Here is a 26,521-nt window from a genome sequence, read left to right as displayed (position 1 = left end):
TCCCAGTTTTGCCTTAGGTTCTTCTGTCAAGTGATGAATGTCATTGGTGCCCAGCCACCAGTCCCTCAGCCCGGTCGATCGCCTTCATGTCTCTGAGTTTAGTCCTGCACACCCTGCTTCAAGTTGAAAAATAGTATCATAAAATCTTTGTACCGGGAACTGCTGTGAATTTTTTTTCTGCAGAGAAACAAAGCTGCAGCTTGTTAGAACTATTACTAGCAGTCAAACTCTGTAGAACCCAATTCAGACCTTAAAATAAACCTCGAGAGTGAAGAAAATTACAGTGCACAGAACAGCAAGGCAGGAATGCTCAGACAGCTCTGGAGGAGTGAGAGCTGTCTCCCACGAAGGGTGGTGGGGTTTTTGGTGCCCAGCTCCTTCCGCCCCTGGAATGGCCAGCCTGCCTGCTCCCTGGGACCCCTGCAGAGCCTTCATTATGCTAGAGCACTGGAGTGGGAAGGAACATGTATTGATTTTAAGAAGCAGAAGGATTGCAGTGTTCATTTTAAAAGTATACCATTTTCTTTGTGCGTCCCAGATCTCGTTTCTGTGCTACACATGGGGTGAGAATTGTGGTATGTAGCTCTGTTTTGAGTTACCCCTGGTCTGGGTGCAGTAGGGGTAGTTTGTTGCTTTACAAAAGGCAAATGGAAGATGAATGGAATTACTCAGGGCATCCTGGTTTACCTCCAGCACTTCTCATCTGGCTGATTTGATTCTAACTAACATTTGTGGGTCAGATCTGCGAGTTCACTGCCTTTTGATGTAGAATGATGTTGCAGAAAAATGTCAGTTTTCTGACCTTTTGTTCTTCTTTCACTTTTCTGCCTTCCCTTTTTCATTCTGGCTACATGATCTATGAATGTAAGATTGAGCAGGGATCCTTTCTGGGAGGATATTCATCTGTTTCCCTTAAAAAGGAGGCAGGGAACATGAGTGAGAGAAGGCAGATTCAGAGGAACAGGAAATTCAGTCTGTGTAATGGGGTTGCATTAATAATCATGACAATAAATTGCTAGTCCTCGCACTGTTTTTTGGAAGGGATATTGCAAAAGAAGTCGGTAATTAAGATTTAAGCAGTTTTGGTTTTTTGTGAAGCTATTTAAAACCTAATTATTGCAGAACTTAATGCCAGTTATTACAAAGTAGTGAGAGAACAGATACTCAAACGTCAGAATTTTCCTGTTAGGGCATGACCATCGCAGTTAGACTTTTAGGAGAACAGACAGTGAAAAAGATTAAAAAAAAAAAGAAATCATCTGTTTTCTCTCTCCATGTCAAATAACATGCTAAAAAAGGATACTAAGAGCAAATGAAGAGGTTTTTAATTGTTTATCCTCAGTTCCAGGTGTCACCGGTGCTGGAAGCAGCTCTTCTCATACTGCAGCTCTCTTCTCACCCTAGTGAGAAGAAAAACATGATTAGAGAACATCTGCTCTAGTTCAGTGGATGCAAGCATCAAACAAGGTTATTTGTAAGAGAACCTGAGGCTACCTAATTCTAGGTTGTACACATGTACAAGACTAGAGCATGAATTCCACTGGAGAGTGCTTATTCTTAGAAAAAAAACAGACAAAATGTTCCAATATGTGAATGCAGATGCCTTACCTACATGCTAAATCTGGGCACAGAGCTCGACAGACACTGTTTGTCTTCTAAGTGTCTGGAAATGCGTGCACGTTTTTCCCTTCCCATTTTATTAACTCTTAGTTATGCCAGGGCCCCCACTGGGGAGGATTTCTGACCTGCTCAGTATTTGCCAGTTTAAAATATTGTAAGTTCATTCCACAATGAGCTTGAATTGTTGGCAATAGCCACTTTTCCCACCAAGTTGATAAAGGAGAAGTAAGTGCAGTTTATGTTCTCTTAATGAAAGCTCTCTTTATGAAGATGGGTTGTTGTGGTTTAACCCCAGTTAGCAACTAAGCACCACACAACCACTCCCTCACCTTCCCACCCCCTGCCCCCAGTGGGATGTGGGGGAGAAACGGAAAAAAAAAAAAAAAGTAAAACCCATGGGTTGAGATTAAGACAGTTTAATAAGACAGCAGAGGAAGAGAAAATAATGATAATAATAATAATAAAAGAATGTACAAAACAAGTGATGCACAATGCAATTGCTCACCACCCACTGACCAATGCCCAGCCTGGCCCCAAGCAGCGATCACTGCTCCCCCGGCCAACTCCCCCCAGTTTATATACTGAGCATGATGCCATATGGTATGGAATAGCCCTTTGGCCAGTTGGGGTCAGCTGCCCTGGCGGTGTCCCCTCCCAGCTTCTTGTGCACCTGGCAGAGCATGGGAAGCTGAAAAGTCCTTGACTAGTATAAGCACTGCTTAGCAACAACTAAAACATCAGTGTGTTATCACATTATTCTCATGCTAAATCCAAAACACAGCACTATACCAGCTACAAGGAAGAAAATTAACTCTGTCCCAGCCGAAACCAGGATACGGGTGTACTGGTGACAGCGGGATTACTTCTCTAGGCTCTTGTTGACACTGGACACTTGGGCAACATCCACTCTACATGCTATGGCCGTATGCATGTGAGGTCTTCCAGCCCAACATCCCCTGTGCCCCATCCCAATGTGTCCCATTGCTGCAGTCACCTGCCTGCATGGGGCATGGCCCAAGACTGTGCAGTTCCAGGGCACTGTATAAATTTTTCAGTCACTCTTGTCAATGAGTAAATGTGTTTATAGAAGGATCGGGAGGATTGTAGCACAAACCTTGATGGACTGACACTGTTTAATAAAATTTTAGGGTTAGTTTTAATTTGTATCTTAACAGGAAGTTTATGAAGTAGCTGGGGTGAAAGTGGGGTCCCAGATCTAACCCATGCCTGAATTAAAGTACCTCCAAACCTAGCCACAGATTTCTGTGTTCATGTCGTCTGGGTTAAGACCGTAATCTGAGTTAACTACACAATATACATATGTCCTTCCATACCAGCAGTAGATCTGTACTTATTTGGTAGCGCTGTGTTATGCACAGGGTCTGATACCTAGTCTGTTGATTTTTAGTCATTCAGACAGTGATGTTTGTCTCACCATTGCAGAATACTTCTGGCAAGCAAGAACAATGAGAAGAGGTACTATTTAAGCTTCAGATCCCAATGTACCCAAAAGCAGCCAAAACCTAAAACAGTGGGTTTTTTCCCTGTCCTTATCTGTCAGCATCTCCAAAATTGTAGTGTCCTGTTCCTGTCTCTAGAGCCTTTCTCTATTCAGTTTGCCTCAAGCCAAGTAAAAACTCAAGTGTTTTATGTGACCTAAGGCGTGCAAGAGACCTGGTGGGACCCCTGGCTACCTGTCTTCCTCCATCATCTTCTGCTTCCGCAGCGTTAAATTAAGGCCAGTGTTAGTGCTGGGCTTTGTTGACTGTTGACAGAAGAGGGGTTATGGAAATTCAGCACAGATTGTCATTCAAGCAATATAAAACATGTTTAATAAAAAGAGCACTGGGGATCAAGTGTGAAGAAATTTGCACAACGAAACACTTTTCTTACACTCGCTCACTTTTCTTACACTCGCTCTCCACCCTAACTCATGCTCCTCTTTTCTGCTTCACCAGCTAATCTCCAAAAGTACTTGTGGGCTTTCAAGTTTGATCAGATTGCAAGGAGCAGCCTCTTGGAAGAAGGGATCTGAGAAAGATTAACACCGCTGGGAACTTGGTATTTACCATTTCAGTGGTGTGATTTAGCTTTCTCCTTTATAATGATTGTCATTAGGGTTAAATAAATGTTATGGCTTTTTAAAACCGTCCAGAGAGAGAGACTTCGTAGTTTGAAACAAAACATATCTTTAGGGCTGGGCAACATATCCAGAGTTGAGATAGCATGGTAATTAAAATTAATTATAATTTAATGTAATGATCCTTATCCTGTGGGAAGACTTGTTTGCACAAAATGAAGTATTACATATGCTAAAGTCAAAGTTTGACGCAGGGGAGGAAAAGTCTGTGGGCTGGCCATACGTCACCAAATGTAGTTCAAATAAACCAGACTGTATATTTGTTTTTTAATTAAGCTTAATATATGTGTCTGTGAAGAGTTGCAGCTCAACTTTGGTAGACTGAGTTGACCAGAGAACTGCTGTTCCTAAAATAGGATTTATTTGTTATTTTTTCTATTGCATTTACCATTTGAGACATCTCTAGCTGATGGCTGGATAAGATAATATTGGGACGGGTCTGCTGTTTGTCACAAGACTTCCTGAAGTGTCTTTTGCCAGTGCTGACCTTTATGGTACAGAACAACTGTGCCCTTACTGTAGGGTTTTCCATAATGGGAAAATGCCCATCAACCACATTTTCACCGTCATCCTGCAAATGACTCTCCTGAGAACCAACACCTCTGATGTAATTACTAATTCAAGCGATACTACCAAGATTGGAGATGTCTGTTTGCTTGGATTTTCAGTCTCACAACATCCTGAAATACTACGCTTGGCTGTAGCAGGCTAAGCCTAAAGCAGCAGTAGTCCTCTGTTTGCTGTGCAGAGTGCGCTGTGTGTCGTGTTGCGGGGGACAGGTTATTTCTGGTTCACAGTTGCATCTAGCCACGAGCATTGCGTGATGCAGGAGAAACATACTCTTCCAAGCTGTATCTTTTTCCCAGTAATGGGGTAGCTCTCGTTACCGGGCATGTGTTAGCTTAGAATCATAGCAGCCTCTGAATTTACAGCTCGTTTTCAAGGTAAAAGGGAGAAGATGGGCTATGGAAGGGAGTTACACAGATCTGGTTCCTTTCACGCAGCAGTGGACTAGGGGTGCCTGTGTAATCAGCTGAACACGTCTCCTCTGGGAGGGAGGAGAACGAGAGCTTTGTATGGAGTTTCTCTAGGATTCAAAACCAGCATCTGAGCAGCTTTCTGAGCTCTTCAAGCTGAGCTTCAAACCAATCACATCTACTGCTCAAAGCAAATACAAAAAAAACCCCAAAACAGTCCAGCTACAAAATCTGATTCTTGATTTAAAGTTAACCTAAAGTTAAAGCTTATTTCCATCTATATGCTATTGCTTATGTTCTTAATTGGAATTGATGAGCAGAACATGTATAGTATGGCATTTTTTTATTTTAAATGAGGCAAGTGGGTTTTTTGGGGGATGGGAGCATATGTGGTGTATTGGGGCAGTGGGGGGTGTTAAGCAAACTGATTCCCTGCAGGCATCACACTTAAACATTGTTCCCTGCCTAGCTGCATACTAGTCTTTGAAAAGTCACGTCTAGTCGCAATTGTGGATGAAAGTCAGGGTCTGACCAGCACTACCAAATTCTGCGCTGGGCCTGCAGTGCTTTTTTGGAACAGGAATCTTTTCCCTCCTTCTGAACGCAAGGGTGTGAGGATTTACGACCTGAGTTAACTGCATAGGTATTACGGAATATCTCTTTGATGGTGGCCTCTGATTAGGTTTCTAAATCACACAAAAGGAATGTGGTATGTTTAATGCTCTGTAACTGCGTAAGTGCAGCTTCTCATCTTCATTATAACTGTGCTGAAACGCGTTCCCTTCTGAACTAAGAAAATTTAAATAAAGAGCTAACTTTTAAGTATTTCCCGATCTTTTTAGAGCAGTTCCTAGTTCTTAATAACTAGGCTTGTTGGTTTAGTGCACTTTCATATAAGAGGTAAAGACTTCGTGTAGGAGACTGTGTTCAAAATCTGACCTGCATCTACGAGCATAGTATTCTTTTGCATTTCTCCAACTTCTTCCAACCAAATATCTCGTTTTCTTTCAGAAAGTGGCTGTTGTAGCCTTACAAGGGCTACATAATAACCTGGTGCATTGAAACACAACCTAAGTAGCCTGAAGTCCCAAAGCAAGCTTAGAGAAGTGTGATTTTCTTTCTCCAAGTCTTGTGCAATAAATACAAGATCATCTGTTTGCCTGTGCTGTTAATGTTAAGAGTCTCTGCTAAAGACTCAGCATAAGTCTTTGCAGGCAAAATCAAAGATTTTCTGACAGAAACTTGTACCGTGTTACTGAAATGCTTCACTACAGTGGCCAGACCCTTTCTTTTCCATCCATGGTACAGTGCTTCACTGGCAAAGGATTTGATCAAACTGAAATGCAGAACTCAAAAATTCTTGAAGCAGCTGAGAGGGAAGCACAACGGAGGCCTATGTGAATCAGGAGCAGCATGCTGATGATGAATGGGAACAGCAATGTGTTGTTTCTTCTGGTAAATATGAAAGTAGTAGGCGGTAAGCTTAAAAAAAACCATTTTCACTATCCTGTACTGCATAGCTAAACAGGGAAGCTCAGTGCCACAGGATGTTGTGAATGCCAATTTGTGTGGGTTCAAAAAAGCAATTAGACTGATGGCAGAAAAATCTACTGAGAACAGATGAACCCTTTACTTTCCTGAAGAGGTCTCTAAATGGCTGCTGCAATGGGGTGTGACGTGGACAATGTCATTGTAAACTTTCTGTGGTTTTACACTCTTTCCTAGACATCTGCCACTAGCCTTTGTCTCCTCTGATTTGTCCTATTATGATCAGGTGTCATCCTGATTCTGGGAAAAAACCCAAAAGCAAAACAAATGAGCAAGGGATGCTGAAGATCTCCCTGGCAAAGACCAAGGAGAAAAGGAAGTGGGGAACCTAAAGGAAAAATGAAATACAGAGAAACAAAGTGAATACGAGGAAACAGTTTCCACAGGAGAGTGTGAACATGTATCCCATCATTCCAAATATGCATCTGAGTTTCCACCCTTTGGAAACATCACAGGCCTCTGCAAACCTGGAATGCAAAGGATGAGCGTCATCCTGGGGAACCAAAACACCTTCTTGATCCTGGTTAGATGAATCTTTTTGGTCTCTTAGAGAGACCACTCTTCTCTTGTGGACTAGGATAACCTTAAGGGCATAAGAAAAACTAGAAATCCATAAGCTGGTTCACATGGTGTGTTTTAAGTCCTGTCCCCTCTCATTCCTCGTATTGGTTGTACTGTAGTCAGATGGGTATTGAAATAAAAAGCCAGCTGATATCTTTCTAGTCTTCTCTGATGAGTGTCTGGAATGAAATGCATGTTAAGTTATTTTAAAGATGTTGGTGCCAGTGCCTGCAGGTTATACCTGCTGGCTGAGGTGGGATGCTGCCTGTGAGGACCCCACCTTGTGCTGAGGAGTGGCTTTTGAACCACTCCTGGGCTGTGTTTTCCTGAAGAAGCAGTCTGAAATTTGGTTTACTGCAGTTTAACTCTGGATTTTGGCAGCTTTATGTAAGGCAGAACATAATGACTAGACTCATGCTGCAGAATATAAGCACTTTTGAAATGGGATGCAAAGGTTAAAAATAAAATGAAATTAAAATCCTTGGGTATTTTTTGAGGGAAGCTGAAGTAAAATGAGTACAGAGCCATGTGGAAGTGATCATGACCTGTCATAAATGAAAACCCTTTAAAAATCTCAAGTTGGTTCTTAGAAAGATACTTTATTAAATGTGGGCTCTGAGACTTCTCTGGGATTTCCTGCTTAGTAGGATAAACAGAAAGGGGAAGGGAAAGGGTGGTAACTTCATTCATACCTAACTCTCAAACTCTTGCAAGCGAAGAAACCATAATTGCCCAGTTTGCAATGCTTCGGTTTTCACTGTGCTACATGAACATCTATCCTACTATTTGCCTTTCATACAGAAAATGAATTTCTTCTTGTCTGAGATAAGACTTGCAAAGTATTTATAGGGGAAGAGCTATAAAAGTACACCAATATTATGGAAAATAACATGAGTGTATTGGCTAGCTGACAGGGATATATTTATAGAATATTCTCTTACTCGGGCAGACTTAAGAAACAGACATCGAAGACAGAGTATTCATTTCAATAACAGACCAATAACCATTGCCAAAATGAACATAATTACTGTTTCATGGTATACAGAGCAGGGGTCATCCTGCAGATTTAAAAGCAATTTCAAATAAGCATCTAGCTCAGCCTCATGGGGGAAGAATATGAACTGAATAAAACACATAATGTAGGAGAGTTATGGTTTCAAAAGATGCTGAGATATCATCTGCATGCCCTGAGTGTGCCCTGGCTTAGACATGTCTTCTGCTTTGTTTTAGCCAGGAGAAGCCATGGCAGTGCCATCCTCCTCAGGATCTCACTTTCTTTGCCTTCTGTGGCCATGAGGTTGCATCCATCTAGGAAGCAGCCTACCTCTGCTTTCCTTTGCAGTAGGATTCAGTCCACACAGCACAGGAGGATCAAGCCCCCGGCTCCTTCAGAGAGGTGGTTGCATTGGTTTCCCACTGGTTGTTCCAGGGCACATGCGCATGCTAGTTGCTGTACTGTCATGGATAGCTTATGGTTGAAGTAAGTGTGAGTGTCACAAGTGTCCTGTCCTCTCCTGAACTGTGGGTGGGTGCTTGCCTTCTTCCCCAGCCTCACACAAGAAAAAGGCAGGTGAATGATGAGGGCTTGTTGGGAAGGAAGGGGCCTTTCTGGTTTTGTGGTTTCCTCTTTGGTCAGCCTTGGAGCTACTACTTGCCTTCCATGAGTCTGATGGAGTGTAAAGCCTGTGTCCCTGTGCCCCAAACAGAGCTAACAGAAGAAAATGAAAGAGTTTAGTTCTGCAGGGTGCATATGATTATGCAGCCCCAGAAGTCCAGTAATGACTGTATTAAGTGCTCTGAACCAAGATCATGTCCTTGATTTCTCATTTAGAAGGAGCAGCAGGTTATGAGTCCTGTTAAACTTTGTCTCCTCACTGTTCGTAACTGCCTGTTCCTACCTGGAAGCCTGAACTGTTGCTCTCAGATGGACGAAGTACATAAGATGCTTCCCTCCTCTGTGTATTGGTATGAAGGTGGTCTGCAAAATCAAGTAGCAATAGTGACAGATTTTTGCATGAGCAAGGTAGGCTTACTGCCGCGTGCACTTTGTTGGTACCCTGTCATCTTGGTTGTGGCTCCCTGGCACTTTCAAAAGCTGTGGTAGCCTAACCACCGTCAGGATCGCAGCCGTGTCCTTTGCAGCATTACCCAATGTGTGATCATCTCTTTCTCACAAGAAACTTGGCATGTTCTCTGCTTCCTCTTTTAGTAAAGCACCAAATCTCCTGACGGTTTCCTGCCTTTGTACTCTGCTATATGCTGTACAGACAATTCCTAGGGAACCTAAAGAGACTATTATTAAGCACGTGACGGAGAAGCTTGAAATGTTGATGTTACATGCCTGAAGTCTGGAAAATACTGGCACCTGCTGTGATTCTCTAGTTCTGAAAACAGATTTTATTTTCCACTTTCTCAGTTCAACAGTACAATCGATTCCTCTTCCTGTGGAGACGTTGCGAGGAGTGCTCAGGGCATTTCCTCCTCTTGTTCTGCTAAAACTAAGGGTTTCCCAAGGACAAGCGCGTTGTCAGACTGAGCCGTGGTACATTCCTGCCTGTTTTCAGGTCCTGCGTCGCCTCTGACTCTTGGTACGTTTTTGGAAACAACGTACCCTACTCTTGGAGTGAGAATCCCCCTCTGTAATTGGCAGCACATAGTGTTTTGGCACGGGATGAATGAGTTTCTGGAATTGCCTGTACAAGTCTTGTATGTCTCACTACAGCTTTGGCTGCTGCAGTCAGTGCATAAATGTGACTAATAGTCAGACTTACTGGAACAAAACAAATGCTGGTACTGCCTGGGTTGGTGTCCTGGTAGGGTGCTAATGCGTCCTTGTTTGGCATACACAGCAGTCATTCCTGAGTGCTTTCGCCTTCTTGCTGAGCTGAATTTAGCAGCACTGAGAAGCAGCAGCATCCTCCTCCACATTGCATCTCAGAGAGAAGCTGCTGAGGTCAGGTTTTGAAGGCTCTCCCCCATGAGATAAAAGGTACATCGCTCCTGCTTTTTAGCACAGTGTTGAATTTTACAGCACCCTGTCTGCAGTGGCCTAACGTCTTCTGTTGCCCTTTTCTCCAGTAACATGAAAAAATTACCCAGAAAAGCTGTATGTACTCTGCTTTGCTGCTTAACACGTGGCGCTTGGGTTTCTGCTAACGAATGGTGCCAGCGCTGGCCTTGGGGAAGAGGAAGGAAAGCTAAAAAGTTTTTGTCAGGGCAAATCCATGGTCTCAGAAGTCCTGTGTTTGCATAATCTCATCTTCTCCAAATATGAGTTCAAATCAGGAAGAGCAGCCTCCCCACCCCAGAGAACTGATGTGTTTGTACAGCACGTGTCCTGCTTCTGAAGTGTTTTGAGTGCTGACGTGCAGATCCTTGTGTTTGAGAAGCTCTACAGAACTGAGCATGTTTGGATACCTACGCGGTGCTGGTGGCACAGTTACAATTACATGAAATCATCCATGGGCACAAAGACCAAAAAGCAATGTCTAGTAATCACAACAATGCAAGAACATAAAGTTAAAACCAAACAAATGGATAAGGATTTGAGCTTCCAGACACATGAGGAAATCTCATCTAAAGCTTGAGCTATGTGTCTGTGTTATGTATCTTTGCAAATCCTAATGTTATTTAGGATCACATTCTGCATTCTTGGAATAAACTAAAATGCTCATACTCATGTGCTAGTCATAGTTTTATAAACTTTTCCACTGCACTTTTTTACTTCAGTGTTTGTTTCCTTTCTCTATATTTAAATGCCTCAACAAACATCGTTCAGCTGTTGCATTGCAAGTGGCTGGTGCCTCAAGGCAGACCCAGGAACTGGTAAGTTCTTGGTTCAGATGGCGTCAGGCACAAAAGATTAGGTTTTCCACCCCTGTCCGCAGGCTGTCTCTTAGGGAGTCCTTCTAGGGTTTTGTCTCTTGTTTTTACTGTCTGTAAAATGGAGTGGTGACGAGCACTGCCTTTGTAAAAAGGGAAGGATCTCCAAATGAAGAGTGCTATATGAGAGCTTGGGACAATTGCCGGTACATCCTGAGCTGGAGCCTGCTGCTGAAACCCATCGTTGCTTTGGTCAGTTCACTGAGCGTCTGCTTCAGCTTCCCTGTCAGTAAAATGAAACCCCCATTGGATAGCCCAGGGATGCTGGAAGAATCTTTGATACATGTGAAACTTTGCGTATTTGAAAATGTTTGTATAAATGAAATGTACATCAGTGACAGAAGCCTGGATTTTCAATGAGCATTCTTTGGTCTGCATTTTAGCTAGTTGAAAAGTTTAATCTTAGTATTTACTCTGTGGGTTTTTTAATCATTGCAAACATAAGCTAAATCTTTTCGTCTACTAGGAAGCAGATTAGTAAAGTTTTGACTGAAAGACATGACCGCATGTCTCAGAAGTCTACTAATTGCCCTTGAAGTATTTAGCTTTCCCAGACCTACAGATACATTCCTCTTTTGGAAATGCTGTGTCTCTGAATGTCTTCTGTCCTCCTGACTTTGTTACAGCATTTTCAGTCTGTCGAAAAGAAAATGAGTACCCAGATTCCCGAAGCCTGGAAAAAGGTCATTAAATAGATCAGATGAAAAGGAAATAGCGTGTCTACTAAATCAGAGATGTTTTATACAAACCATGATGGGTCATGCTGAGAGCTGTCTAGCTTGTTGAGCTTAGCAATGTTTTTCTCCTTGAAAATTAGCCAAGAATTTAGCTCTTTCCATAACTTTCTAATCCACCTACACAGCAGAGTTCAGATCCTACAACTGGTATGGTATGAACCCAGCATTCTTCTGACTGGGTAGTCTTTAATGCTTCTTGGATTACAACATAATTAAGAATAGAGTTTAGCCTGTGGTTTTACTTATCCTATTAGTAACTTTTAAATTCTTTTGTGCAGGACGTATCATATGTAGAGCATAGGATTTCGACATACCTTTGCAGCATTGTCACCCACCAAAAAGTGGGTTGGAAGATAGTCAGCAGGTGCAAATGATGTACTCTAAGTCTTTGCAGCTACTTACTTCTCAAAGAAGTGCACTTCCTGAAGACATGGGATGTTCCTTTTCCTTTGGGAGAGGATCTGGTGAAAACTGGGAATTGACACTGAACAGAAGAGGAACTTTTCTCTTCACTGATGAGATACTCTGAGCCGCAAAGTATGGTGGTGTTTTCCAAATGGATGTGTCTGTGTGGCTCAAAGTATCTTCCAGAGGGTCTGTCTCGGTCATTGTCATGTGTCCTGTCACTGGCTGTTGTGAAAGGGGAAGCCCTTGTTATTTCATTACAAACTTCCAGCCCCCTTTGTGTTGAGTAGCTAGGGGGTGGACATGATGTAGTCTGGCCTTCTAGGAGTCTGCGTCCCCTGTATTTCTTGGCGTAGGTGCAGTACATCTGGGGAATTGTGGACAGTTGACCAGGAGTTCGAAGGGCTTCCCGCGCAGCTCCCTGCACCCACTTAGCACCCGTTGTCTTAATAATCCAGTTTGCAGCTATGCTGTAGCTCAGTTTTCTTTAATTCCTTCATGATATTTGAGGCTTCTTCTTCTTGAGGTATTACTTGGCTTTTTCATATATACTTCATTGAGAAGACTAGTAAATGTAAGACATTTCTTTACAACTTTAAATTTGTTAGATAGATTAACGAGGAGAGATGTAAAAAGGATCCAGCCACCCAGGGAAAGGAAAAAAGTGATCATATAAGCTTGAGTTTTGGCAAAGGGGGCTTGAGGAAGGACCTGGTTTTAGAAATGTCACAGAAGGAGTTTATCCTTGAGAAAGCTTTTGACAAGATGGCAGTGTAGGTGGGAAGGGGAAGGTCAGGGATGGCAACAGGACTGAGTCATGAGTTAGAAGAGCAGGTGGGACTCAGGTGGACAAAAAGGACAACCAGCAGTGTGTGAGAAGACCTGGGGGCAGTCCTTTAACTAAAGGACCCCCAGGATGAGAGAGCCTAGACAGTGAACATTTTGCCACATTCATAAAAGGGAGGGGATAAAGAAGAGATAAATGCAGAAGTGGCCATTATATGTAGAAAGCATAGCAATTTTTAGAATGTTTTAATTTTTAGGGAAAGCATCTCCCATGCACCTTAAGTCCTGACTCATTGTTTTTTAGGCATCACAGATATAGCTGTGATATCAAGTCTTAAATGGATAAACCAATTTAAAAAAAAAACATACCTCAGAACATTTAGTCCTTACGTCAGCAGATGGGAACTGCTTACAGAGACCGGTACAACTCCTCCAGCCCAATGCAGTACAAAGAGATACACAGAAAAAAAGATTCCCCTCGCTGCGTGAGTCCATACCAATCAGTTAGGCAAGAGCAGGAGGTATAATCCAGGGCTAATATGTTGTTACAAACAAAAGATTCAATAAGCAGCAGCAAGTCTGTGTTGAGGAGCCCAAGACAAAACCAGAGACGCACCTACAGCCAGGTGGACCAGGGTAATTTTTGCACTCCCTTTTAAACAAGTAAAATTATACTAGTATGTTTATTTGGGAGCTAATCTTTGCCAAAGTGGAGAATAGGATTCAGGAGACTATTTGTCCTGGCCAGTGTTGCTAGATACAAAGTGAGGAAATCAGCCACAAGCTCTCTGTCCTTCCTGGGCTTTCCTTCAGGGCATTTCTGCATGTGGACATCTCTTCCACCCTTGCTGTCGTGCTTCTTTGACAGGAGATGGTAGCAGGTTCATGAATTAGGAGTCAGTGTAGTAACTGGAGCCAGAAAATGATATGTATTTCTTTGTGTATTCAGACTATACAGGTCAGCATTGTTCCCTGCAAGACAGGAATATATATTTCAGGAAAACAGGAAGATTACTTTGCAACACTTCTTGTGAAGGTAATTGTCTGGCAGCAAAGGGCAGTTCATTGCACCTGACACTACCTAGCTAAAAGTTGCATGTGTATTCAGTACTAGGAGTCTATGTTTCTCTGCAATCAGTGGGCAGAGATAGGTATGTCCAGAAGTGATTAATCTTAAACTATGGAATGTATAAGGTAAATCACCATCCAGATGTGCCCACTTCCACTGACTATGCTGGTACACAGACAGCTTGCATAGACAGTTGGCTGGAGTTAGGTGAGATGAATTTCCCCTTCTGTCACGGTTATCTGTTGGCACACAGCTTCTGGGAGCTCACGGCCATGCTCAGGAGGCTGCTGTCGCAGGGCACCTGGCTCCTGTGCTGGCACATTAGGCAGGGACTCCACTCTGGTGGAGTTGTCCTTCCTCCTGCCGCCTTCTTATTGCCATCTCCCTCCTGCCCAAGTATTATTGGAGGAGATCAAATGCTGGACTTGCTGCTTTGAAGCATTGAGGTTTTAGGGGAACAAGAGGCTTCTGGCTGCTGCTAGCTGCTTGACGTGGCCAGAATCAAACCAGGGACTGAGGCATCGATTGCACCAAAGATGGTGCCAAAGACCCAGCCTCACAGCGCAAGAGAAAATAGAAATAGAAACCACTTTGGTCCGGATACTGCTAGAGGGCTGCCGTCTTAGCAGATTATATCCACAGAAATACCAAGCTTGGACACATGCCCCTTCCAATTCAGCGGCCACTGCCTTTTCTTCGTGGTGCCAGCCAGAATCCTGGTGCACAGGATTTCCTTCTTGCAGCATATCAGCATTGTGGATATAGTGTCAGCTCCGTAAAACAACACGGCTTCAGGGCAGCGGGTAAGGACTGCTGGTCCTTTCCTCCCAATAGCTTCTCACAGGTGTTACACAGTGTTTTGATCATCTGGGATCCGGTGTGGGAATGCTGTTCCCTGCAGTATCTACCCAAAGTGTTTTGCAGTTGTTTAGGAAAAAAAATCTACAGGGCTGTCTGAAGACTTTTTAACGGAAGAAACTAATCCAATGTAAACAAAGTGGTGTGTGTGCATTCCTTTGCTGTAGTTGTACTAACATAATTATAACAGAAAAACATACACCAACAAACCTTTCCCACGTAGATAGGTCTTTGTTTTTTTTTTTCTTTCTGGTGTTTAAAATACCCGTAGCTTGTTTGTCTCAGAAGTTATTTCTTCCTGTTGGTTTTGGAGTGGGCCCTATCCCACCCCACTGCAGAAAAATCATCAAATTGCACCAGTCCCTGTAGTGGGTAGCAGCCTTGGTTGGTGCACTGTACTCCAGTTACGCCATCTCAAAGAAGTGCAGAGCAGAATCCTTCAAGGCCAGAACCAGTGTTTCAAAGTTACATTTTTCCTAAAGTGTTTCAGGATTGTCGACAGGTCTTCTTTAAGATCTTCATTGGAAAACACAAAATGCTACTTAATAAATAAACCCTTTCATTTGGTGTTGTTCCTTCCACACCACAAAGTGCAAGCTCTGAACGATGAGCAGTGTAGAAAGTGTAAGTCCCCCGTGTGTTAGAGAAGTTTGCTAACCTGTGCAAAGACAGTGTTAGGGCAGGGCGTTACCTTCTTGTTTCCCATGTGTTACATGTAAACTTGGGACCGATGATCATTTGCATATGTTGTTGAGCTGATATTTAAGTCTCTGCTTAGGTTTCTCTGTCCTTGCTTAAAAATATGTTTGTTTCAGACTAAACAGTTCTTTCCACTGTTGCTTTGAAATACCATGTTCTTATGTTTCACCCCGGAGGCAGTAAGAAATGCATTGCTATTGTATAGTTGTGTTCTGGGAAGCTGCTTTACATAATTAAACTCAAATGAAACCAATGGTCACCACGTCTCTGGAAAATCCTTTTGACCTCACAGCACAGAGGTGGACCCACGACATAGCTGACTGGAGATGCTCAGCCACAGGCTTGCTGTCAGCCCTGCTCAGTGGTGCAGCAGCAGCAATACGCCTCTCCTGTTATTCAGTGTTATCCCAAGACCTTGCTGTGTTTTATAGATCTGCATGTAATCTCTTGCACTTCACTTTGTGTTCACATACGTGCGAGTTGGTAAAGTAATAAAAGGCAGGTAGTTCTTGACATTTCCCCTGCCACTGGTGGCATGGTCTGGAACAGGAGCTGAAAGCCCTGTTCCTCCCTGGCTTGAGCTGGGGCACAGCTGCTGCAGCAGTCTTGCTGTACTAGGGAGGCTTCATCTGGGCATTGGCCGATACTGTCAGAGCCCCTTCCAGCATGTCCCTGAGGTGCTTCTCTACCTTGGAGTGAGTTTTGTCACTGTTTCGCACTCCTTGTGGGCTGCTGCTTTGCCTCTGACCCAGCATATATAGATTGGAAGTGGTATTTACTGAAAGCGTGGGACATGCATCGTGTAGTCTCTTCCAGGGTTTAGCTTCCAAAAGCTCATTAAACTGATCTGGTTAAGGGCCATCAACCCTCCTAGATTAGAGCTATAAAGAGCTTCAGGGGACTCTACTCTTCTGGGTACTCTAATGTCTGCAAATGAACTCTGTCATGGACAAGAAAAAGCTGCCTGTGTCATGTCTGTCGTCACGCCCCCTGCCATAAATATACTCACTGGTGTTTTTCTTTTTTATTAGCCAATGTACTCTTTGTAATTGAGAGACTGATTCTTCCACCGAGAGGAAGTAACTCACTTAAGTCAGTAGAGTTACGTGCAAATAAGATCAGCGAGTAGTTCAGCATTGGGCCTTTAAGGCTCACCTTAGATTCCTGGGTATGGTTAGCGTCCCACTGCATGGAGCAAACTGGTGCTCTGCTGTGAATTTCTCATGTGCATCAGTTGGTTATGAGGAACCTTGGTGCTACATTATCTTTTCAAGCGCAGGAGGGCCCTGGTGCTCACACCTTTTCTTCAAGCTCCAACACATAGTGTATAACAATATATTTGCACCAAATCTGGTGCTCCGTGGCCATTTTCAAGCTGTGTGCATTTATACAGGGAAGTGCAGACCACTATCCGTTGCTCTCACCCACCATCTGGGCCAGGGGGATGCAAACCAGTATGCCACCGGCTCCTGTCCTGGAGGCGTGTAGTTTGCAGATGGGAATTTAGCTTGGCAATTGTTTTGTACTAGTCTAAGTAGTTTCTTAGCTCAGTATTTGGGAGAGGAAACATGGAAATAAGTTGCATTTGGACCATTAGATACCTTTTGTATTTCAGAGGAAGGAGTCGTATTTGGACACTGGCTGTTGGTTCTGAGACTCATTTATCATTCTGTGTGCTAGGGTTGTCCATGTTGGTAGGAGTACCTAAATCAGAGACTTCCGTTGCTTCAGAATGGCAATTCTAACTATCATTCCTGTATCCAGCATATATGGGTAAGCATATGAAACAGCAGATACAAATTACTGTTTAGAGACAGCTGAGTTGGCTTTAATCAGGGTTCAGGTATTCACACTGAACCTGACGTTTCTATTTTAATATAGAGCAGACACACAGAGCAGATTTTTCATTGTCTCTCTGCTGGAAATGCCTTTGGGGTTTCACAGATATCAATACTTTCAATGTCAGGGTTCTGAGTAGAACATTATTGGGGTAAAAATGCAGATAAAGTCTTCTCTGAGCTTGCCAAACAATCCCTTTCATTTTGTTCCTTGATGAGAAAAATAGCTTTCATTCTTGTAATGTTGGAACTCCAGCCTGTAAAACTATTCCCCAAGGTTTGGTGCAGCTTCAGTGCTCTAAGGAATAAATGTTACAATTTCAACAAAAGCTGTTCTAGGAGGTTTTCTCCACCCTTCGTCATTACTTATCAGAGAGTTTTGCCTAACATTCTTCTTTACACAGAGTCTAAGAAGCACCAGAAGGTTTATTTCCTTCTCCTGGAAAGCTGGTCCATTTGCCTCCTTCTTCTGTGGTCACGTGTGCTAGAGTGCCTCCTTAACAGCTTTTGGGTGTGATGCTGCTGAGAAACCTGAAAAACAGTGGAGGAGGATGAACTGAAGTTGGTAGATAGTCCAGTCTCTTGGGTAATCCTGTCAAACTACAGGAAACAGGCTTTAGTTTTTGTGTACAGTAAGTGTATAAACATAGCCAAAATGCTGCATTGTTCAAACACCTGAAGTCATGTATTTTAATAATTGGGGGGGGGGGAGTGGGGAGGAGTTGTGCTTGTTTTTTTAAATTCAACTGCAAAGCTTCCCGTCCCTTGCATTTGCAAGGTGGTGGGTAACTGCTGTTACCTACTGAAAAATGAGGCTGTTTGACGATGAACACTCATCTCCCGGCCTTTATTCTGTCTCTTGAATGAGATAATCTTTCACCTCTTAACTTGTTACATTTCCATGAGCTCGCTTTATCGGGCTGTGTCAATTAAAGTGTTTCACCACAGGTCTATTTTAACTGAAGGCATGTCTGTAGCTGTAGTCCTCTCCTGCCAGGTACCCATGAGGCTCCATCACCACAAGTAAGCTGAATGCTTGTTTGCAAAACCTGCCTCTTTGAACCAGAGCACCCAAGAGATGACATGAATTCCTGTCCTGGGAATCAGAAAGGAGCATCCTGCTCGCTGAGGAAAGTGGGCATAAGATGAAAGTCTAGATCTAAAAGGTACGGGAGGATCCTGTACAGACCGTAGCTTTGCGAAATGGTTGTCTCTGAAGAAGAGTTCAGCTGGTGGAAAAAACTTCATCAGGTTGGCTTTACTTTGACTTTCACCTTTATTTCTTCTTTATCGTTTATAATTTCTCTCTAATCTAAGCTGAATTCATCATGTTCCAAAACCATAATTAGCACTCCTAAATTGCATGGAAATGGTGAGTTCTTGAGAATTTTTTGAACAGTTATTTATATTCAATTGTGAGATTTCCTCACTTGCTGCCCAGATGCTTCAAAATCACTACTTCATTAGAATTGAAGACTGTTGCTCTGCAGATGTTCCATTTAACATAGATATTCAGTGCACAATTCCTTGTATGTCAAGCTAGAGTAAGGTTAAAATCATGCCCTCAACGCTGAGTCTGCTCTGCCCTCTTGTGTCTTTGTAATGTGCTGTCAAATGGTCCCCAAATACAGCTGCTTTATCATGAGAACTGGAATTTTCCCCCCACAGACTTAAAAGTAAGATGCAAACACATGGGTATTCAGTTATGGGTTGATTTTTCAGTGATGAGTACAGATCGACATACATTTGAACTAAATCTGTTCTGCCAATACTCCTCATGCACACACGTCTGAGGGGAAAGGGAAACAACTTGAGAGTATTTTTAATACAGCTCAAAAGTGCTAGAATAAACCTGATTGAACAGTGTGTAAAGTTGTGGGTTTTATGAATAAAGTTGTGGGGTTTATGAAGCTTCAACTGAAAAATTATCTACTAGAGGAAGGAGTGAGGAAGGGGTACTTCAGGCGATAGAGACTGGGCTGCTGTTTAAGTTGTGGGTTGGCTTAGCTTGGCTGACTCCTTGACGTACCAACTTCTGAGCTTAGCAGAAGTGACAGTCCAAAGCTATGATAAGTTTACAGTGATTAAAGGGATTCTGAAGGGAAAAAACCCCCCGTCATGTAGAGATTTAAATTCAGATACCTTCAAGATAAGGTTCAGCTGCATGCTAAAAAAAGAACCTGCCAACTTTTCTGTGTGGTTGGTTGTTTTTTTGGTTGAAAATGAACTTAGGAGGCAGGGGTGAGCTGGAAGTTCAGATTTCCTCCCCTTATTGTGTTAGGAGAAAAAGACGTTGCCCTGGTTGTGCATCCTCTCTATCCCCCCAGGAGCAGAGTAGAGCAGTGCAAGCTGGTGGAAGCTACAGTGAAGCACAGTTTACTGAAAATATATTTATTTTTAAAGGGGCTGAAGCGTTTTCAAATCACAGAGTGGACTATTCTATTAAAAAGTGGCTTTTCTCAACAAAGTAGGAAGTTTAGAGTTTGATAAGGTCTGCTGTAAATCTTTCACATAGCTTAAGGCTTAACATTTGTTCCATGAGCATTGGATGATGACTGACCTGAGCCAGTCCTGATTTTGACATGGATGATTTTTTCCTTATCTTAATGGGTGTTTACAGCAGAGACCAGCACTTGTAAGGAGCAGCTTTGTCATTTCTCTGCATAGAGCATTATGCGATATGGAGGTTGTGCACCCTGTTTCTTCAGAAATAATCCTGGCAGCCTTTCCAGCCACAGAGGGCAACTCAGGCACAAGCTGTGCGCCATTTGTAATTGTTAAGCGGAATTAGGGGATCACACACTTATGTGCTTTGGGCCCAGTGTGTTGCACACCCAGGGGACTCCAGGTGTCCTCTTGTGCTCCTTTGACAAACTGCGTCCTCCCTCCACCTGTTTCAGAAATCCACTGTACCAACTTCTTTTACCTTTCCCTTCTCCTCAGCGTGCCTCTCATTTGGTGCTCCTGTTATCTTCTGTGTGTAAACAGAGAAGAAGATGCTGCTAATGAGACAGTACTGAACCTGGTCAGAAGATAGGATATTCTTGAGTAAACACACCTTTTGTTTTATGTTTTTCCAGTAACACTCTCAGGATTTTGGTTGCTGATGCTCAGACTGAAGCTTCGAAGAGGTAGTTTGTTCAGCTCTTGTAATGACCCCAGTAGCATCAAAGTCTTTTTCCTGAAACCTTCCTCAAACCAGCTGCATAAAGCCCCCCCTCGCCAAGGGGAGGCGAAGCCTTCTCCCCACTTTGCAAATGGGAATGTAGATAGGATGTGTTTGGTGATTTAGTGACCGTCTCGTGGCAAGAGGTGCTGTGAATAAATACTCATCCTTCAGCCTGTCTGCTCTGTTTCCTAATCCCTAGGTTAGGTAGTGAAGGATGGTGAATTACTAGGTAGGGAGACATGTTGAGACTGTAAATCTGAAGTTTAATGGACAGTGGCCTCCTCAGGGTTTTTTTTCCTAGCCACAGGTTTTGAGCTGTCCTCACAGAAAATCTCTGACCATGAACTCTGTTTTTAAACTCCATTTCTGAAGACAAAGAAATGTGGTTTGTTCATCTATGAATGCAGAGCACTGGGTCCGCAATTTATTATTTGTTGTCTTATTTCTCCAAAATGGTAAGGACCAAAGAAATCTGAATAGGAAACTATTTTATGGTTCATCTGTTCTTATGGTTTATTTTTTCCCCGCAGTGATCCACAGCTGCCCTCTGTGTCAGCACCTCTTATAGTGCAAGGGCCATCTGCCCTCACTGCAAACTGTCCAGGGACTGTCTTGTACAGCCCTGTCACAGTGGTTTCCGTTTACTATCACATAAGATTTGGTTCAACAGCCATGTATTGCTCTTATTTTTCCTATGTCTGTTTTGCCTACCTGCTGTATGGGGGTGTGTGTTTAGTGTCGGGTTTCTCGTGCCTTCTTCCTTTTGGGGGTTTGGGTATACTATAACTGTTTGGCAGCCTGTCTGCAGGCCACCAGTGGTGCACAGGCCCTGGGTAGAGGAGCACTGCTCAACACCTCTTACTAAAGCAAGTCCCGACCATAAAGATTTCCGCCAATTCTCACTGCCAGAAAACTTTTTTCCCCAGCCAGTATTTAGTCTGCATCTTCCCCATCTTCACATCCCATTGCTCCTGTCACTATTGTTGAACTTCATCCAGAATAATCCCCTCCTGGGCACCAACTCCCTGGTTGAGTACTCTTTCACCTCTCTCTTGTTGGTTAGCTGTGTTATTCATTCTGTAAACTGGCCTTCATCAGTCATGTTTTCCACCTTCATAATAACATTGTTGCTCCATGGGAACGGAGCAGTGCTCTGACAAAGCTCACCCCAGATGTGCCGGAGCTGACTGCCCCGACGCTGTGTGGAGGGAGGTGATTGCTGCCTGTCACCGCAACCTGTTAGTGCCAGCTTCCCTGCTGTCTTCAGAGGTCCCACTGCAAACACTCCCCCTGTGTTTGCAATGAACGTGATCCCAGCCGTGGTCTCCATTCAAAGGTGTTGGAGGGATAAAGTGTAGGTAGCAGTAGAAGAACAGAAATTACAGTTGAAAAAAGGACCGGCATAGAGAAGAAATGGGGATGGGGGTGAGAAAAAAATGCAGAAAGTAAAAAAGAGGAGAGAGAGACCTCTCTATGAGATCAGATCATCTTGAAGAAAAGGGAGAATAACTTAAGGAAAATACAGAAAGCAGACACCACAAAGTTTGTGCCAAGGCATACAATAAAAATGAGGACGAAGATGGGGGAGGGACACAGTGACAGCATTTTTACTTTTAAATTTAATTATGATGTGTTGTTTCTAAGAAGAAAAATGCTACAGATACTTTTGGTACTTGTCTGAAGTGAGAGCTGAACCCTCTCCTGATCTGAAGAGTCTTCCCCTGTTGCTGTTAAGTTGGCAGTTCTGGACCTGACATGGTCCACCTGGAGTCCTGGCCGCATTTCAAAGGCAGGTCTCAGAGAGACTACCAGCCACTTGGAAAAAGAAAGAAATACCACTCTCTGAGTGTGCCCTATAAAAATGTACAGCCTCTTATATCACAGCAGTCCTTTGATTTATGGAGAGATTTTTCCCGCTGATATCTTCAGTTCAGTAAAGGCTGCATGAAGATAGGGTTAATAATTATGGTTATATGTTTATCGTGTGATTCAATGTATGTGCCCGAAGGGAGGGAGGAAGTGCCTGAATTTTAGTTTCGGATCCAAAGTGGAAAGCATAGAAATTGCATTTGTAATAATCTCCTGGGAACTAAGGGCACTTGTACGTAGCCAAGGATGGAAGATGAGGCTGAGTCTTTTCCAAACTCGCTGTTTTAGAAGACGTATATTCCAGTCAGTGGCATCCCAACACACAGCTCAGAGCTGAGTACCAATGGTAGAAGAGCGACAGCGTCGGCTCCTTGCGCAGGTTCTGGGTTGTATCAGCTCTGTGTCCTGACCCACATGCAGAGTCACCTCTGCTAGTGGTGCATGGCTAATGCAGCTCTGTGGGAGGCATGCTGTAGCTGTGGCCTCATACTTTAATAGTTCTCAGACTGCTTTTATAGAAGTGCTTCATCCTCACTAGGGCTCTCTGATGCAAATGAGAATATTGCTTGCTTTTAGACTGGAAGGTTATGCTGTAGTGTCAATACCAAGTGTCAATGGTGGGGCCAGACTCATGTCTTCCATTCTCACCTCTAGACTGTTAGGTTTATTTGTTTGTGTATTTATTGTTGTCCTTTTTGGCAATGGTTTCCCATGGTGACCGGTCACTACTGCTTTGCGAAGAAGCAGTGACAGTGGCCAAGGGTCCAGCGCCTGACCACAACTCAGTAAGATCCTGCTAAAGCAGCTCACCTCATCAGGAGGAGAGGGGAGGGTTCAATGTGCCACTGGGTGTTCGTTTGCGCTTCGTGGATTGTATGCTGTAGTTCCATGCTGATGTAAAACAGTATTGAGATTGACCCTCAACCATTGAATTAGGCCTCTCCTGGACCTCAGTGCAGAGGAGGTGTGCTGAGACTGCTGTCACTCTGATAGCAGGAGCTTGGTGATGAGAGAAAGCTTCAGCATGTATTTGGAGGAGAGGATCCTTCCCTGGGAAGGAGGAGAGGATCATCACTGGCAGCTGGAGGACTTTTTTTTAAACCTACAGCTACCTTCAGAATTGCAGTGTGTGCAGTTAAACTCAGAGCAGCAGCTTTCTAGCTGTAGGCCATACTGAAATCTTGTGTTGAGTGAGGGTTTGTTTGTCCTCCGGTCTGGCTGTGAATTAATGGTCTGTTTTAGAGGCTTCAGTGGGCTAGAATTGCCTTCTTGGTGGAGAAAATGCCAGTGCTGTGCAAAGTCAGCAGGAGCACTTTGAGATGCTAAGAATCTTCTCTGCTACTTTTTGTTGATCCAGGTGGTCTTTTCTAAGTACAAAGTCAAAGAAATTACTGTTTGCCCCTTCCTTCATCTCCCCATGCAAGTGTCATGTAATCGGCAGGCACGCTGAATCCTCCCTGTCTCCCGTTCCTGTTTGCATGGGAGAGAAACGGAGGGAAGTGAGATGGAACCATACATCCCTCTGCATCTGCACTCTGAAGGCAAAGTTATTTGTGAGCCTTAAGCATATGGGTGGGTGAGCTGCCAAGCCAAAGTTCTTCCCAAGTATCTGTAAACTAAATCTGATTCCTTAAATTCATCCAAGTAAGGAACTTTCACTCTGGCAAAGGCTTGTAAATATTATAGTACCTGTCACTTTTGGATGCCGCTTTCTGTTTTCATAGCAGCAAACTGAAAGCTTTGAAGTCTGGGATGTTTTGTTTAGCTTTGTAGAGGTTGACCTCAAAACATCAATCCTTCTGCTCCTTTTAGGATGTATGAAAATAGTCTTGTCTTTTCGCAGAAAACTTCTTGTAGCAACTGTATTGCTAATGGCCGGAGTTCTCAGATATTCTCGGAGCATTGAAGCATGTATTGAGATATGTATACCAACATATAGAGAGTTTTGCCTCTCTGTTATTTTCAGTGATTCAATTTTCTCTTCTGTGTGAGGGAACATGCATAAACGTATACTTATAATGAAGTGAAAAGCATTAATCTGAACAATGCTTATAAAGTGGTTTCTGGATGCGTGGCTCTCAGTATCTAGTTAGTTTTGCTGGGGTTTTAATTTACATGTACTGTTCAGTTTCTGCACTATCTGCACAGCATAGCCTCCACCTGTTTGGATTCTCTGTGCTTGCTGGGGTAGATGTGGATGGTAATAACCGTCACATTTTGCTTATTTTCAAGACAAGTTGCTGGTTGATATAAACCTGTGACTTGAGTTTGCCAGATACAGTTGCTCCCATCACTTGGCTGGTCTCCACTTGCTTCTTGGAGGAAGATATCATGGTGTTTCTCTTGAAATAAGTCTTAGAAGTGAGTTTTGACAGACCTGTTCTGAATTGCAGTTCAGTACTGCGCAGTTAACTCAAGTTATAACTCATTTGTGACTCCAAAGTTAACCTGGCCATAGCTAAAACTCCATGGAGGCAGTACTTTTAAGACTGTGCTCACTGAGGACTTAAGTTGGATAGTTGCTCTTACTTGGGTGATGTTCTTGCTTTGACTTTGTCAATGTGCGCACAGCTTTTGTTTGAAAGTCTTTGGGCCCGCTGACCTGTCCCAAAGCCATGGCTGAAGCCAAGGTTCTCTTTGCACTTGAAATTGCAACCCAGCCCTCTTGAGTGGTGGAGATTTATGCTCAAGTGCTTCGAGTCCTACAGTGCTTTCCCCCTTTCCTGCTGCATTCCTAGAGGAATCAAAGTTCTCCTACAGTGAACAGGACATGAATCCTAGAGCAATTCAACCTACTGAGACACTAGGAGGGCTCGGTTTTGACTCCAGCCTTCCCGCAACTCCATATGAACAAGCACAACATCAGCAGAAGCACCCTGGAGCAGACCTACTCTGTTAAATTTTACCACGGTTACCCGTGTTTTTTATCTTTAACCAAAGTCCACTGAGCAGTCTTGCCAAGGTGTCTCAGTGTCTCAGCGGTGCTCTGACTGGCTTTGCCAGACCAAATGAGCACTGCTTTCTTGGCAGAGAGGTCCCAATGGACAGTGGGATGTATTACATAGCTGGCACCTTGGCTGAAGTAAATCGACACTGGAATCTGCCACCTGAGGGGCCCTACAGTAATGATGGCTTTGTGAGACTGCCTGCTCCAGCCACATTTGCTGACCATTCAGGTTTTTGTAAAATGCCTTAGAAGATTATGCTTGAAGGAATAATGTTAAGAGCTAAGATCCCAATTGCTTTTCACCTCACTGGCTAAGTCTTGTGCAGCTACATATGCCTAAACAGGTGATTGTTTTTGCTGCCTAACTGTGAAAATATGGGCTTTATATTTCCATTTAGATTATCTGAAAATTGGGCCTTTCATCTTCTAAAATGTTTCCAGAAACCCAAATTCAGGCCTGGCTAATAATCTTTCCAGTGCTTTAATATCAGCTGTTAAAGTAAAGCTGACTATCAAGAAACAGTTAGTATAGAGAGAGCTGGTAATGATGCAGCTGAGAAGCTAAAACCCCTCATCTCCATTTGAGTCCTTTTTTTGTCTTACAGATGAGAGGATCTGTTCACCACCCTTTATGGAGCTGACAAGTGCCTGTGGAGAAGATACCTTGCAGCTTATAGAGAAGAATGGACTGGCATTCCCATTCAGTATGTACATGGGCTTTTCCTTGGTGCTTCTGGTAGGTTCTGAATGTTGCACATGCACCCCCCAGGACGTTGCTAACACCGTAGGAGTGTGGGTTTCATTGCCAAAGTGTTAGGGATGTTAAAACCTTCCTGAAACAAATGCTCTGAAGCAGTCTGCTTGGAATGTGGAACAAAACCCCTCCCTATGAGCTTTTACTTTGCCTTTTATTGATGTTCCTTACTCTAAACACCTTGCTACAGTAAACATGCATTCCTGGGAAATGCTAATAGTTCTAACAAAGTTAGCCTGTTGCCCTGAACTTGTGCAAGAAGTTTCTCCTGCCAGCTGCATTCATTATTTCTCTTGAGAAAATCACTGCCTTGCTGACTTCCCCCTTTTTTCACCCACCCTTCCCTTTCCCTGGTCCAGGCTACAGATATATAATCTTAGAGGGCAGAAGAAAGAGTGTAAGAATTACCATAGATAGCAGGCTCCAAGGGCCCACAGCCTCAAAGAGCTGCTATGAACTGTTTGTGCTTTGTAGCAAGTTTTGCTGGGGAGCTTGTGCTTTAATTTGTTCCTTTATTTGATTCCTTGTAGTGTAAAGTAAGCAGAATTGGTTAGTCGGTGTTTGTTCCCTTGGTGCTTGCCTCATTTGTAAGGTTCAGAGGTAAAGTCACATGGAAAAAGCATGTTTTGCCCTCCCTGCCATCCCTCTCACAAATGAGGCAG

General features: G+C 43.4%; 1 protein-coding gene across 2 annotated transcripts in view; it reads left to right on the top strand.

Annotated features, from left to right (window-relative positions):
- ITPK1 (inositol-tetrakisphosphate 1-kinase) overlaps positions 1-26,521 on the top strand; it is a 161,840-nt gene that overhangs the window by 112,839 nt on the left and 22,480 nt on the right. For both annotated transcript variants that reach the window (XM_072864021.1, XM_072864022.1), the window contains exon 6: positions 25,711-25,809. In XM_072864021.1, coding sequence (XP_072720122.1) covers positions 25,711-25,809 — 99 coding nt within the window. The remainder of the gene's footprint in view (positions 1-25,710; positions 25,810-26,521) is intronic.

This window comes from Ciconia boyciana, chromosome 6 (assembly GCF_034638445.1).
Source record: "Ciconia boyciana chromosome 6, ASM3463844v1, whole genome shotgun sequence".
NCBI lineage: Eukaryota > Metazoa > Chordata > Aves > Ciconiiformes > Ciconiidae > Ciconia > Ciconia boyciana.
The sequence above is the reverse complement of the archived record's forward strand: the minus strand, read 5'-3'. Positions and strand labels throughout refer to the sequence as shown.